Here is a 14,153-nt window from a genome sequence, read left to right as displayed (position 1 = left end):
GCATCGAGAATAAGGTAAATTCCAGTTCCAATGTGTAAACTCTTCCAGAAAATAGTTCATAAAACATGCAGAATTAGAGCATAAGGTTCAAGACGAGATGGGCAGTGGTTTTTTCAATTCCAGGTGTGTTGTACTATCTCAACTCTATCATGGAAAGTTCACAACCACTCCAAGAGCTCGGAGAGCAGTCTTAGGAGGTATTTTGGTACAAATGCCATCTCCCTCTTACTTTGAAGGTTTGCAAATACGAGTTGTGGATAAAAGATGGTTCTAAGCTTCTAAGAGTTACCACCTTCTACTACAGTGACAAAAACTAAGTGTTAATCTCGCCCACTCTGTACACTGAAGGACACAAAGCATACAATTTTTTATAGTTGCAAAGCAGTCTCAAGAGGCAGAGACACTTCAGCAGCACTGAAACCAACCACTCCAACACCTGGCAAGGACCATTTCAAGGCAAGTCAAACAAGTATTAAAAAAGGTGATTTACTCTGCATACAGTTCTGCTTTCAGGGACATTCTTCCTCTCTCTCTGGCCACCATACACCTTCCTCGTTCCTTATTTCCCTTCTGCAGATTTGCTGTAACTTAGCTAACAGCAGGTTAAGTTTTAACAATGATGCTTTTTAAACACAAGAGCAAAGAATCAGCCTGCTCGGCAAGTCTTTGTCAAGAACAATTCAGGAGATAAGCACAAAAACTGAACGATTCACTCTCCTTACCTGATACCTAGAGGAGATTCTCCTTGGCCCCTCAGGTTACCTCCCTGTAACAGATGAGCCACTGTGTAGTAGGCCATGTAGATAGTAGAGTCAGAGAGAGACTCTATCAGCCACTGCTCATCCCAAGGTAAGCGGGTACCTGGAAGAGATGGAAGCCAGGCACCAGACACAGTCAGTATCATCCCTACTAATAAGCATGACACTCAAGCATACACAAGCAGTTTAGACTTTCAGTGGAACATATCTATATATACACACACACAAATATATGGCAGTGCTCATGCTTATGCTTTTTAAAATTCTTTTTTTAAATTCAACTTACACATTTGAAAATTCTGTCAAAGAGAAAGTAATTGCTATTTTTGTAGTCAGCTTCTTAACACAACTGTCAAACAAATTTCAATTCATGATGGTTTGGTTTGCTATGTATTATAATGCAGTTGTAAGAGTTGTTCCATGTCACAGGCTACACAAGATGAAGGCTGGTCAGAATTTAAGAACACCCAAGAAACAGTATGAGTTCGTTCTTCTGCAGTCCCTTCCAAATCAACAGCCCAGGCAAAAAGCTACAGAGATGCTGCACAGAATAACTGTAGTAATGCAAAAACAAAATGACCCCTGGCCACATGCATTTTCTAGAACGGGTGCCTTCTCTGGGACACTGGGTTGAGATGTAAGTTGGATAAGTCTGTTCTACACTTACCTACACCATTTTGGGTTCTAGATAGCACTTAAGGCTTCCAAATGAAGTGATGAGTACCATCTTCATGAAGCACTGAGTGAGAAAAGGAGTGTTTTGCCTACCTAAGCCATACGTCCGGGAGCATGCATGCTCTTGTAGCCAGCCTAAAGTAGCTTCAAAATTTCTCCTAGTCTCTTCACAAAACCTGCAAGAAATAAGCTATTACTAATTACTCCTCTTAGACCACCACGAGCAGCAGCAAACGATCACTCCCCTCTACATCTGCTTTTATAACTTACGTCTCTAGATGTTTCAAGCACTCTGACGCCTGTTTCTTCCAGTTCACTTCACCATAATCCAAATACCTACAGTCAGGGAAAGTTTACTGCAATAAAGCAATCCACGAGTAGCACATTATTTGGCAGTAACTTTGTAACTACAGCTTTACTTCACTCACCACTGGTCACAAAGGGCCACAACACATTCATCAGCAGACCTCGATGTAACTTGTTTCTCAGGTTCCATATAAATCATGGCTTCATCCTAAGAGTTAAAAGGGCAATAAAAGCTAAGATTTAGGTACTTAGCAAAGTCTTGAAAATCCTCACATCTTACTAGAAAGCATCCTCTCCATTCTAATCTATTTTACAGCATTTATCACCACTTTCACCACTGCCCAGGCTCTCTGCCTCAGTATTCACTTCAGTGGAATGACAGCAATACTTGGCTATGTACTCCTCTGAGGTATCAGTTCACATAATTTTGTAAGGAATGTCTCCATGCATGACGAAAAGGAGGATGGAAGCACAAAATATTACTCATTGACTACACCCCTACTGATTAAAGCAGCTACTAGAAAAAACAGAGGGGGAGTGCAGGGTGGAGGTAAAGAAAAATATAACGGTGAGCTTTAATTCTGCCTTCACAAACCACATATTCTGATGCAGGATGAAACAGGATGAAGTGTTATATTATAAACTGAACATAACAATGCTGCAACAACAAGGGACTATTGAATAAATAACTGAAGCCTCTCCTACTTCCAGTCCTCATCAGGAAAATCTTATTAGAGAGATGACATGATTGTTGTTCATTTACTACTCTTCCTTCTCTGCATGATGAACCCAGAAATGGGGTGTCTGCATGTCACAGATATCCTTTATTGGCAGGCTTGAAATAGACTGACAATTCAGATCTTACACTTTCAGTATCTCCCCAACTATATCAAAGACTAAATCAAACCACCAAAATATTTCCTAGACACGGTGACGGGATGAAGCAGAGAATAAGAGGTCTCTAATTAAGCTATTCATCCCACTTAGTCCAAGAACACAGCGTCCTCCTTACATCAGTATTTCATACTCTGTAGCTATCCAAGCACCAGTAAGAGGAGTGCAGAACCGAAACAGAGAGGTGTCTGCAGCAGCTCAGCTACTGTGAAAAGATAAAATGGATAATTTAAAAGCAGCTCTGTGCATACTACCACATACATTATCCACCATCATCTTCTGAATAAGTTTCTTGACATCTTGAACTTTTTGTCCTTTGAATCCATCCACCAACATTACCTGTAAAAGATGGGTCACAGGAGTTGATTTTTTTTAACAAGAAATAGGTGCAATAGCTCTTTAGATCAACATGAAGTAGTAGTTACTGCAATCTTTGACATGCAAAAAATAGGAATACAGGGTTTGTTTTTTTTTCATTAAACAGATGGTCATATTTACCCAAAACATGTTTGTATACGTGTCAGCATGTACACAGGCAACCGAACACAGCTGGTCAGAAATAAAAATTGCTGCCAGCTTACAAGAAAACAGCTGAGGAACACATCACAGCAAGCCATTACACAAGTAAAGACAGGAGATTGAAAAACAGAAACCCACACCACACACCAACATTGCTCTCCATATCAGTTTCCAAATCAATACTTGTAACAAAATTCATCAACTCCCCAGAACGTGATCACTTGCTAGGAAACCAGACTATAAGTCTCAGTTTGCAGTCACACATTCCTCCATGCTCTTCCTTCAATTCTATGTAACTCCTCTGACTGCAGAACAAGTCTAAACAAGAAGTGGTGTGGGGAAAAAATAAAAAAAAAAAAATCTCCTTTCACACAGTCTTTTTTTTTATTCTTTATCTTTACCCATTTTTTTTTCTCCCAATCAAACTCAGCAAGAAAACACTTATCAAAATCTTTTATTACTTACACCCTCATAAAATCCTTTCAGGTACACTCTCTCCTTGGCCTCAGCAAGTTTCTCTCTGTCATTCTGGCTCTGGATTTTGAGCTCATCACAGACTGATGGAGCACAAAGGTTGCCATAGCCTGGGATTTCAATGATGGGCACCTGAGAATTAACAAAACAGTGTCAGATATTCAGTTCAAATTATCTCAATGTAATAAAATTTACACAAAGATTTGTTTCTTGGATTTCACAAGCTTCACTAGAAGTGATGCACTGAACGAAACAGAGACAAGTGTATTTTGCTTGGCTTGCAGTCCCAGGGCTGACAGGGGAGTCTGAACCAGATATTATGGAAGGGGAAAAAAGGCAGTTATTACTAGTTACTATAATGATGCAATCCATTCTCCAAAAATGGTAATTCCCACAAAAATTAACACTTTCCTTTATCTCTGAAGTGTAGCACAGCATAACAAATCTTGGTTGCAACCCCTAGCAGACCTAATGTTACAACTATAGCAAAACATGAAAACTTTACTCTGAACTTTCCAGCTCTTTCAGCTGAGGAGGACTTTAAATAGAAATTCTGGAAAAGGCAGGCACAATTCTTGGTACATTTCTCATCAGTGAATCCAAAGCCACGGGTACTGCAGATGGACACATCTGGGTGTACTTACCGGTTCAAACGGCAGGACCATTTCATCTTTGATGCCATACTTCACCCTCAAAGCCTTTGAAAGTTAGAAGAAAAAAGTGTAATATGGTTAGAAGAAAAATCTTATAAATTTAAAGGTTTTTACCCATTAATAGGGTCTTTCTTGTACATATTATTTATTATAAAGCAGACAAAGCCACTTCCCTACCTTCTTACCATTTCTCACACCTGAGTTTAATGCCCATCTCATCTCCACATGATTCTTTGTCATAATTGTCTACATTTTTAAGAGGGGGAAAAAACCACTATCGCTCTACCCTGAAAACAAGTGGGACAAAAATTCAATAGCCAGGGACAGCTGTTTAGACACTGATGTACTCTGGAAGCTGTAATAGCAACAGCTACTGTAAGTCTCATTTGGAATTCATACAGAACTCTTATCTCATCTCTGGATGCCACTTCCACAACAGGAATTTATTTCGATTTCACTGGTACTCTTCTATACCTTAACACACAGTAGTTACACGATTCTTGTCCAAAACTCTTCTTGAAGTCTGAGAATAAACATCTGTCCCAGCCCAGCTGGTTTTAACTTTATTTTTAACTACTTTGATTTCAAGTTAGAGATAGGAGAACTCCAATTAAAGGGAGTTTCATTTTACCCATTGGATATCCACTTTTGATCCTCCACACTATGGAAAGGAAACAAACAGAAGTGATTCAGTTAACAGACTGACCTGTTTTTTTTTCAAATCTCTCAGGGCTGCAATGTCATCAGGAGAATCAGAGGGAACACTTGTTACCACTCCAGTTCCTTGACAAAGAGAGAGATACAACAGATAAAAAGATTAGTCAACACGTATTGAATGCACAGTGTGCATCAAACAGACTTTGGCAAAACACTGCTGTAACATTACCTTTATCTTCCTTGATGGTGAGCATGGGAAGAGCATATATAACTTTGTAGGCGGTGAGAGGTGCAGAAAGCGCAGCACCAAGAATCTCCTATGCAGGACAAAGGAATATCGTTACAATAAATAGCACCTTTTCAGCCTACCTGAGTAAGCCCTCCTGGCTGATACTCTAAATTTGCTGGCATTCCTTACAAGCTGTCTTCTGCCTGCTTTTTTAGTCACTAAACACTCCAAAACTTCTGTAATAGTTCCTACATTTTCTTTATAAGTAGAATTCGCCCACCACCTTTGTAAGTATAAGCTTCACAGGAAGAGATAAGCCTGACCAGCAAGCTGCAAGATGCTTACTTCTCCCATCAGCTCCTTGACAACAGGTACGACTCCGTTATCTTTTGTAAAGCCCTGGTAGGACATGTTCCTGGCAGCTCTCTGGGTACAGATAAAAATATCCCCATTCACAGTTTCAAAGCCGATGTACTTCATATCTGGGCGAACCCAGCAGTTGGTCTGTCCAAACATCGTCTCTGGTCTGAGCGTAGCAGCCACCAAGAAGATATTTTTTCCTCTTAGGCCACTGGGGGGGAAAAAAAAGTATTTTATAAGTCACCAAAATAAAAACATTCAGGACAATACAGAACATGCTTTTAAGCTAATATGAACTTTTAAGTAACATTTCCTAGGGATGAAAGTGGGTCATTAAGTTCTTTCTGTTTTTTCTATTTTTTTTTTTTAACCTCCAATTTGAGTTTCACACGCACTAGTGAATATAGCACCTCAAAACAGAGACAAAGTCCTTGAAGTGACAGAAATAACAGAGTGAAATTATATCCTGCATTAGGCAAAACAGACTAATTTAATGGTCACTTCTGGCCATAAGATAGAACCTATTTGCCATTACGAATTCAAGACCTACCTTAATTTTGCAGGATAAGGATCTAACACCTTCATTTTTATTAGTGTATATTCTTGAGGCCCGACACCCTACAATTCACATAACGCAGCAATCAATATATGACATTGACTCAAGCAGTAAAGAAAGTAAATCCTACTCTGTAGTAATCTAAACGCTGCTTAAGGTACTGATGCTTTCTTCAAAGTAAATCACACTTCCATTGATACAAATGGCTGTTTACTACAACACAGACTGGAGAGAGAGGTTATACTTTATTCCTACGTCCAAAAATTTACTCATCACAGCCACTATCTCAGCAACATATAAGTTAATAACAGCTTATTTGTTTTGTTTCAACAGACAGATAGTGATATGATGTAGTGATGCTGCTGGCACAAATTGCCAAATAATCACAGAAAACAGCTACAATGGAAAATATCATCCATAGCTCAAGACAAATATTCTCAATAGAGGAGTTCATTCAATTTTTACATGTACTGACAGCTGAGAGCCCATAACTCTGTATGTACAAAATCCATTTTGCTCTAAGATACAATTTCTTTTTCCATTCAATATTTAGGATCACAAGCAATGCATAAAAATGTCAATTAAAAATATTACCTCTCCTGTTTGCCTGTCGTGATCCATGCAAGGCTGTCCATCTTTTGGAGAATAAATTGTATATCTAGAAAAGGTGTATTTTCATTTAGTAGCAAATACAATAATATGTAAACCAAGAGGGGGAAAAAAAAATAAAGATCTTTATGAAAGTGACCTCTTAATGGTATTTTCAAATTTTGTGTCAATCTATTTTCAGCAACATCAATGTTCAGTTTTTGCAAGAGCTTTCAGTATTGGCCCTATTTTCCTTTGAGTTGGTACCCACAGAAAAACTAAAACAGGAACCCCATCTCACGCCCTTTGCTCGGACAATAAATACACTATTTTACTATGTCTAGTAGAGCATTTGGAATGAAAGGATTTTAGTTTAACACGAGTTATAAGCACGTTCTAGAGACATACCATAGGGTTCCATCTTTGGTAAAGCTGAGCTTATCCATATTCACAATAAACTCAGAGCTGAGGGCAAGCTTACCGTTTCCCAAACTTAATCTTATTTCTTTCCTTTAATGTAAGAAATTGCCATCGAACAAAGGAATCATAATAAGGGTTAACATCTGTAGTAACGAAAGAACGCCTCCAATCCACCTGGAAATGCAGAAGTCTCCGGTAAGTAAATACAATAAAGAAATTAACAGAACCTCACACAGCAAAACTACGATTTTAAAAAGAAGTTTCTCTCCCAAAAGATAATGTGAGTACCTACCACACAAAGGGCACGTGCTTAACCTAACTGTGTGGTCTGTGTGTGCATGGTCTTTCAGAGCCGAGATGTCACAGACTCAAGGCCCTGTCTGCTGACTGAATTTTAGAGATTGTGTAGTTGTTTTAACCAATCACTCCAGCTAAATTTCAGCACTAGCTTGTTTCATAATCTCTACATGTCTTTATTGTTAAAGATCTGTTGTCAGCAGGACAAGTATCTTCATTTAATATCACATCACTACTTGTCCTAAAACTACTGTCAATGCTGCCTACAGAACAGCTACCTAATACAGAAGCAAGAAGTGAAAGCTGTAATTCCTTTATTCAGTTTTTGTTTCCAGTGGTGATCATTGCACAGGGTATAAGCTCTACATAAGAAAGCATTTAATTATCACCCAAGATCACTAGAATGAACAATTCCAAAAATACCAGAAACATTTCTAGAATAATGCTGGTATTATGCAGAAAACTTCTCAAAGGAGAAGCAGCATATTCATAAACACGATGACAATACAAGTATGGCTGCTCATACAACTGAATTTCAGACTTCACGCAGTTACCTTCAGCCCCATGCTTTTCAGATCCTGGACAGCAAGGGGAGGGAAATAATCCAGCCAATGCTCAGCTTCAGAAAAACTGACTACTTCTTCATCAGAAAGACCCAAAGACTTCATGATTCCCCACTGGTACTTGGAAGAGCCAGTCTTGGCAGCAGCCTTACTCTGAAAGGACAACTGTGATTAGGAAAAGTGCACATTCCTGCATTCACAACAGCTTTATATGCTCAAGAACATTTTTCTCTATTAATATTATGGTTTCTATTTCCAAATACAAGTTAATATAAATATTCTAGCATCCTGTCTCTAGCAGTGAAGACTAATAATCAGAATTTCTCATCTACACTATTTCCTAGCTTGCATTCCACTGTACCTACATTAACCCCCCTCTTTGCAACTGTTACATGCCTACATCTCTCTGCCACACCTGCAGAAAGGGCGTGCTGTGACAAAGTGGCAAGAAACGACCTGTTCACTGACATCCTGGAGTTTTTCACCACGAAAAGGTGGAGCAGTCCTGCACTATATCCTTGTATCAAAAACCTTTTCTGCTCTTACTTTGTTCATATTACTTTTCCCAGCTATTGCCCTTCGAATATCTTATGTCTGTACCCAACAGCAACTTACTAACTGCAGGAGCAGGCAAGATCACACCTTCTGTTGATGCAGAGCAGACAGAATCCCAAATCTAATGCTTGCAGTGTGACAATCTCTTCAGCACACACAAACAATATACATAAGAACATCTCTAAATTTTTCCTAGACTTGATTCTTTTGCTTGTTTTGTGATAGTCCCAAAATCATAAATCTCATTTAAATACCTGATAAGCCAAAATAGTTTGGATGGTTTTACTTAGCGTATCTAGTCAGAGTATTACTCTGGAAGATCTCATTTTTCTCAGGAAACTATTAAACTGCACCATTTTAACGCATGAAATCTTCATGGTGAGCTGGTATCTCTTGAACCACACAGCTGATGCATTTTTTTTTCAAGTCTACCTTAAAAGTACCCAGCTAACTTGGAAAAAACAATCTAAATATTTGTATCACACGTTTCTCTGAGGAGTGTGAAAGAGGAAAAACCCCTAATGCATACTTTGAAGCTTCGAGAGTACAGCTACAGCAACCAATCCAGAGTGTCTTTGCTTAAAGTTTACCTTTTTCCCTTTTGCTTTGTCTTTGATGATAATTTCTTCTTCTTTTTTAGCAGAATTTTCTTCCTCTTCTTCCTCCTCATCAGGAAATTCAGGTGGGCAGCCATATAATTCCATTTCTCTTTTTAGCTTATCTGCACAAGCCTAAATAGAGTCATTGGTAGTCCATCAGCACTGTTCTGTGGCAACTGCTTCAATCATAGCTAAGGAGTGCTTTTTACTGATAAATCTTTGCATTTCACTACAAAGCTTCAAACTTTTTCTGGACATTGCATTAACTTCTAGGAGATCTTGAAACTTCTAGAATGCCTGCCATAGCAGGAAGAGGTTTACAGCAAGGATTTTCTTGCAAATTAAAAAAATACAACAGGTAAACTTAATTTTAAAGCATTTTATTTTCTAGAAAGTCATAACATATAGTTCAAGAACAACACATCTTTACTACAAATTCAGGTTCCAAACCACACAACCTTGATGAATTTTTGAATAAATTAACATGATGTTCTGGATGGAGAGCAAGCAATGCTCTAAGCAGTCTTGAGTATAAAAAAACATTAGAAAAAGCCCTCAGTAACTCAAACCATCTTACCTTTATAGGCATCCCAGTGCAGTGTAGACCAAATGGAAACAAGCAGTTCTTTCCCTTTAGCCTCTGATACCCAACTGCAAACTACAGAAAGTGGAAAAACAAAACAGAGGAAACCAGAATGGCACAAGGCTAAGTCAGCACCCTTCTCGAAAAATCAGTGCAATTCCTTCTTTAACATGAAACTACTGAAAAACAAGACAAACACAGTCAACAGCAGCTAGGAAGCTAATTAAAGGAAAAGAAGGTGAAACTACGTTTTGTCATCAGGTCTGCCACCGTCTGGCTGCATAAGTACAAGCTTTCGTAATTCTCAGGGAGCTGTTTTTGACCAGAGAAGAATGGGTACAAAGAGACGGATTTTGTGGCATCCTATCCATTAGGACCTAAAACCTGTTAACATACAGGTAATAGAGCACAGCACCCAGGAGGAAAAGAGACAATAAGATCTCTTGTGAAGTTTGCACCTCCTAAAAATCTTGGCAAATCTGAAAGAATGAAGAGGAAACACCTGCAGTTTGGTCTCCTAGAATTAAAAAAGCAACCAGTGGCAGTTCTCTTCAAGCAGCAATATTTCCACTGAAAATATGGAAAAAAAGGAAAGTTTGAATGAGGAATTACTGAACCTATAAAGTAATTAACAAGGCATTTTATTAGCTCAAAATTTAACTACAAAATTAGCATTCGTTCTAGAGTAGTATTTAAAGGTATTAGAAAAGGAAAATTTTTACCTCACATTTAGATAAAGAAAACGTGTGTCCCAGGTGAAGGCGGCCGTTCATGTAGGGATAAGGAAATGTAACAAAATACTTTCCTTTGCTGAGAAGAAATTCAAAGAATTAAAACATGTAAATAGCTTTTAAAACAGCCATCAGAAGATGCACAAGCAAAACAGTTAACTGGTATGTTCAACTATTATCAGCCCACAGTGACATTGAAATAGTATTTCCCCGCCAGTAACAAGTCTTTGATTTTAAGGCACTGATATACCAACAGGTTTTATCACCTTTAAAAAAAAAGCAAACACAAAAGAAAAAACCCACATAGGACCGACATCACAGAGAAACTCTGAAACAGATATAACATCTTCCCAAAGGTAACGAGTTCTAATCCTCCTTCTGTAAATTAATTACTGCAAAGGCTTGAAGTCATTTATTTAATCTCCCACTGCCCAAGCTCAGGTTTTGTAGTGGCACCCTGTGAATATTACTCATTTCACACAGATATACTGTCACACAGTGTTCTGAATGTATGTTATATTGCTGTAACCTGACCACTCAAAGCAACCAAGATAATTTTTAAATCTTTAGGGCACTGTAAATTTCTCCCTCCACCTTTGCACTCTACCCCTACTTCATGCCTTGTCTTTTCCTTTCAGATACTAGTGCTGATGTATAAACATGCATAAATAAAGGCCAAGTCATTTGTTTGCTTGCAAAACATCTCCATTTAAGAAGCTGCCGCCTGTTACACCATTTTAGTTACTATCGTGGTTTAGTTTGACCTTCCCACATGACAAATAACTAACCTCACACTGCCGAGGTCACTCAGAGACCTACCCAAACCCCTAATGCTGTGTCACAAGGAGGCCTCTCTGCATTGTAAAGAGCATCGATCCTATTGATCTGAGAGGAACTGCGCTCCCAAGCACCACAAGCACTGCCAGAGGCTCTGCCTTAGAGGAGCTTCTCAGGGTTACTCTGGGGCAGAAATAAAACCAAGAGTTTTATTAACCAAAACTAACAAATTCCTTAACTAGCAAATAAGAAAAACAAGGTAAAATTCACAGCAGTTCAAATCGATTAGGAGAGGCAAATACCAAAAAGGAAGGGAAAAAAGACCCAGATAAACCTCAGTACAGATTCACACACAGAGGATGTCAACAAGAGGGTTTTTTCTTTTAACAAAATAATAAAGGTCATCCTACCAATGGCATTATTACATGGAAACAGCAGAAAACAAGAGGTGGCTCAGACACAGACCCTCTAGAAACACAATGAAATCATGTTAGCAGAGGAAGCTTCAAGCAAAAAAGCAGAAATACAACAAATGCAGTGACTGGAACTGAAGTTAAGAGAACTTCATAGTTAAAAAAAAAAAACCAAACCTTTCTGACCCATTTGGGTCCTTCACTCTTTACCCAGTTTCACTGGAGCTGCAGACCACAACAGAAGTGCAAACCAAAGCTCTACGACTAACAGGGTAGTGGGACAACCCTCTGCGATACAGCTCACGTACTAAGAGAAGTCACAGCACCTCATCTGAGGAACAGAAATGATCACACGCCTGGCCTTCATCCACTTCTACACAAGGAAAAACAGGTTGGCCTACACCAGGACCCAAGACATTTGTTCAACAATTTTCTATTCTCAGCAAAGCAGAGGGCTCTTACTGTTCCCTCCCACTAGTAAGGGCTCAGGCATCACATTAAGACGCCTCCTCCGTGTTAAAAACTAGAAGTCACCAAAGAGAATCAGTTTTTAAAACCTCAGAGGGTACTGATGGAAGGAATGAGGAGAAGGCTTTTTTCATCCTACTGGAACTTGCCCAACACATGTACACCACTGCTTTATGTGGTCAGCTATACAAATGCCAACTTAACGCATAAGTAAGCACCTCCAGAGGATCCAAGAACACCATGCACTCAGAAGAGGCCACTTTTTGCCCCCCTGGGTTTTGAAGGAAAAAACTTCCCTTGAAAAGACATTTCAAGCAGTTAAAGGTAAAACCTGTAAAAAAGTGTAATGATACCTGTTTTGGTTCTGCCTATCCGAAGCACTAATCTCAAAGACCTGCTCATCATCCCACTTTTGCTGGATCTCTCTCTCAATCTTCTTCAGGAAATCGACTTTTGCTGTCCCTTTGCGTTCCTGTTAAAGAGCAAGAGGAAAAGTCTGGCTGAAGAGGTTAACAAATACAGAACTGTAATATATTACAGACCACTCCTACACTCCTTTCGTTAGGGGCAAGCATTTCTCTGGACTCTGTAATACTGCAGCATAATCCACAACAGAGCATCATTAACGTGATCAGACCATGTGAAACTGTGTCCTTGAGAATCAGCCTTCTGAAACGAGATCAGAAATCTGTAAGGAAAGGGTTCACAACCTTTTTCCAAGGTAAGGAACTCTATAGTAGCCAACATAACACACAAAATGCCCAACTAACTTACCAATAACTAAAAAATTCAAAGGTGTCTGCATTGGGGAGATAGGAGTGTGTATAAATCATAAGTGAAAAAAAAACCATGGAATTCTGTTTTGGTTCCAGACTCTCCATAAACCCCATGTAATGTTTCTTAATCTTGCTATACATCATGTGGGAACAGTACTCCCTATGCCAGGGGAAGGGTCAGGCATAGAGCCTACTCTAATTGCAGTTCAGGAAATACTTTTCATTAAGAACTCTCTTTAAATTACTGTAAATTCCATCAGTGTTTAAACACCACCATTAAGTGTTAAATGTTCCTTCTCCTTTTTTTTTATCATACAACATATTGCAAGCGTTAAAGGACACAGGCACTGCAGGTACTGCAGTCATAACGCTTGACATACACAAAGTTTGAGGGTTTGGGTTTCTTCCCCCAAGATCAAGGCACTACTAAGATACGTGGGGCAGAAGATGTGCCTACCTTTACTCATATAAGCGAATGGAGAGCTGACTAACAACAAAAGTGCTACAGCAAACCTCAAAATACCTCTGAAATAAAAGCAATGATACTACAATGACTTAATGAAAGGTTCTAACTCATGACAAAAAGTTTAATCACTGGTCTCTTATCCCTCTGCGGTACTGAATCATTCACCTTAGCGTGACTCTACCCTTCTACTAATTATTATCTCACCTACAAACACATGAAACTCCCTGCACAAACCAGCCGGGGCTTACAAAGCGTCTGTCAGCCGAGCAGCTGCCCAGAAACACCGAGCGCAGCCCAAGCGCCTGCCGGGCCTCCCCGCCGCGCCGCGGGGCACCCTGCCCTCGGGACCCTCCCCCAGCTCCGCACAGCCACGCTGGCGGCGAGGGAGCGCGGGCAGCGGCCCCGGGAAGCGGCCTGCCCTGTGCCGAGGGGCCGCGGCCTGCGGGCGGGGAGGGGAGGGCCGGGCCGGGCGGACACCCCGCACAGGCCCCGCCACGAACCGCGGCCGCAGAGCAGGACCCCGCACAGGCCGGGCCGGGCCCAGAGGTGCCGCACGGCCGCCACAGCCCCGCCCGCTCGCCCTCACTCACCGCCATGGTGCCGGGCCGCCGCGCCTGACGGGAGGCGAGCGCAGCACCCGCCCCGCGGGGCCGGGCCACAGCTCCCGCCGGCGGCCGGGCCGTACCAAGGCGGCGGGGAGGGGCCGGGTTATACCAAGGCGGCGGGCGGGGAGGGCGCTGCGGGCGCGGGCCGCTTGTAGCGCGAAGGCCGCTGGCGGTACCGCCGCCTGTGGCAGCCGGGGCGGAGGGAGCGCGGCCCGGGCCGGCCCGGCGGGA

At 40.7% G+C, this 14,153-nt stretch overlaps 1 protein-coding gene across 1 annotated transcript in view; it reads right to left on the bottom strand.

The window, feature by feature from the left end:
* The window catches only part of LARS1 (leucyl-tRNA synthetase 1), a 28,459-nt gene extending 14,445 nt beyond the window's left edge, over positions 1-14,014 (bottom strand). The window contains exons 1-19 of the mRNA XM_068409031.1: positions 13,908-14,014; positions 12,429-12,547; positions 10,409-10,496; positions 9,681-9,761; positions 9,095-9,235; positions 7,941-8,102; positions 7,151-7,263; positions 6,676-6,739; positions 6,076-6,143; positions 5,511-5,736; positions 5,166-5,253; positions 4,986-5,062; positions 4,271-4,324; positions 3,618-3,758; positions 2,895-2,972; positions 1,862-1,947; positions 1,704-1,769; positions 1,527-1,609; positions 723-861 (exon numbers count right to left, since the gene is read on the bottom strand). Of these exons, the coding sequence (XP_068265132.1) occupies positions 723-861; positions 1,527-1,609; positions 1,704-1,769; positions 1,862-1,947; positions 2,895-2,972; positions 3,618-3,758; positions 4,271-4,324; positions 4,986-5,062; positions 5,166-5,253; positions 5,511-5,736; positions 6,076-6,143; positions 6,676-6,739; positions 7,151-7,263; positions 7,941-8,102; positions 9,095-9,235; positions 9,681-9,761; positions 10,409-10,496; positions 12,429-12,547; positions 13,908-13,913 (1,880 nt within the window). The 5' untranslated portion in view covers positions 13,914-14,014. The remainder of the gene's footprint in view (positions 1-722; positions 862-1,526; positions 1,610-1,703; positions 1,770-1,861; positions 1,948-2,894; positions 2,973-3,617; positions 3,759-4,270; positions 4,325-4,985; positions 5,063-5,165; positions 5,254-5,510; positions 5,737-6,075; positions 6,144-6,675; positions 6,740-7,150; positions 7,264-7,940; positions 8,103-9,094; positions 9,236-9,680; positions 9,762-10,408; positions 10,497-12,428; positions 12,548-13,907) is intronic.
* Between the last annotated feature and the right edge of the window lie 139 nt (positions 14,015-14,153).

Source organism: Nyctibius grandis, chromosome 10, assembly GCF_013368605.1.
Source record: "Nyctibius grandis isolate bNycGra1 chromosome 10, bNycGra1.pri, whole genome shotgun sequence".
In the NCBI taxonomy this organism is placed as follows: domain Eukaryota; kingdom Metazoa; phylum Chordata; class Aves; order Nyctibiiformes; family Nyctibiidae; genus Nyctibius; species Nyctibius grandis.
This window is presented reverse-complemented; position numbering and strand designations above follow the sequence as displayed.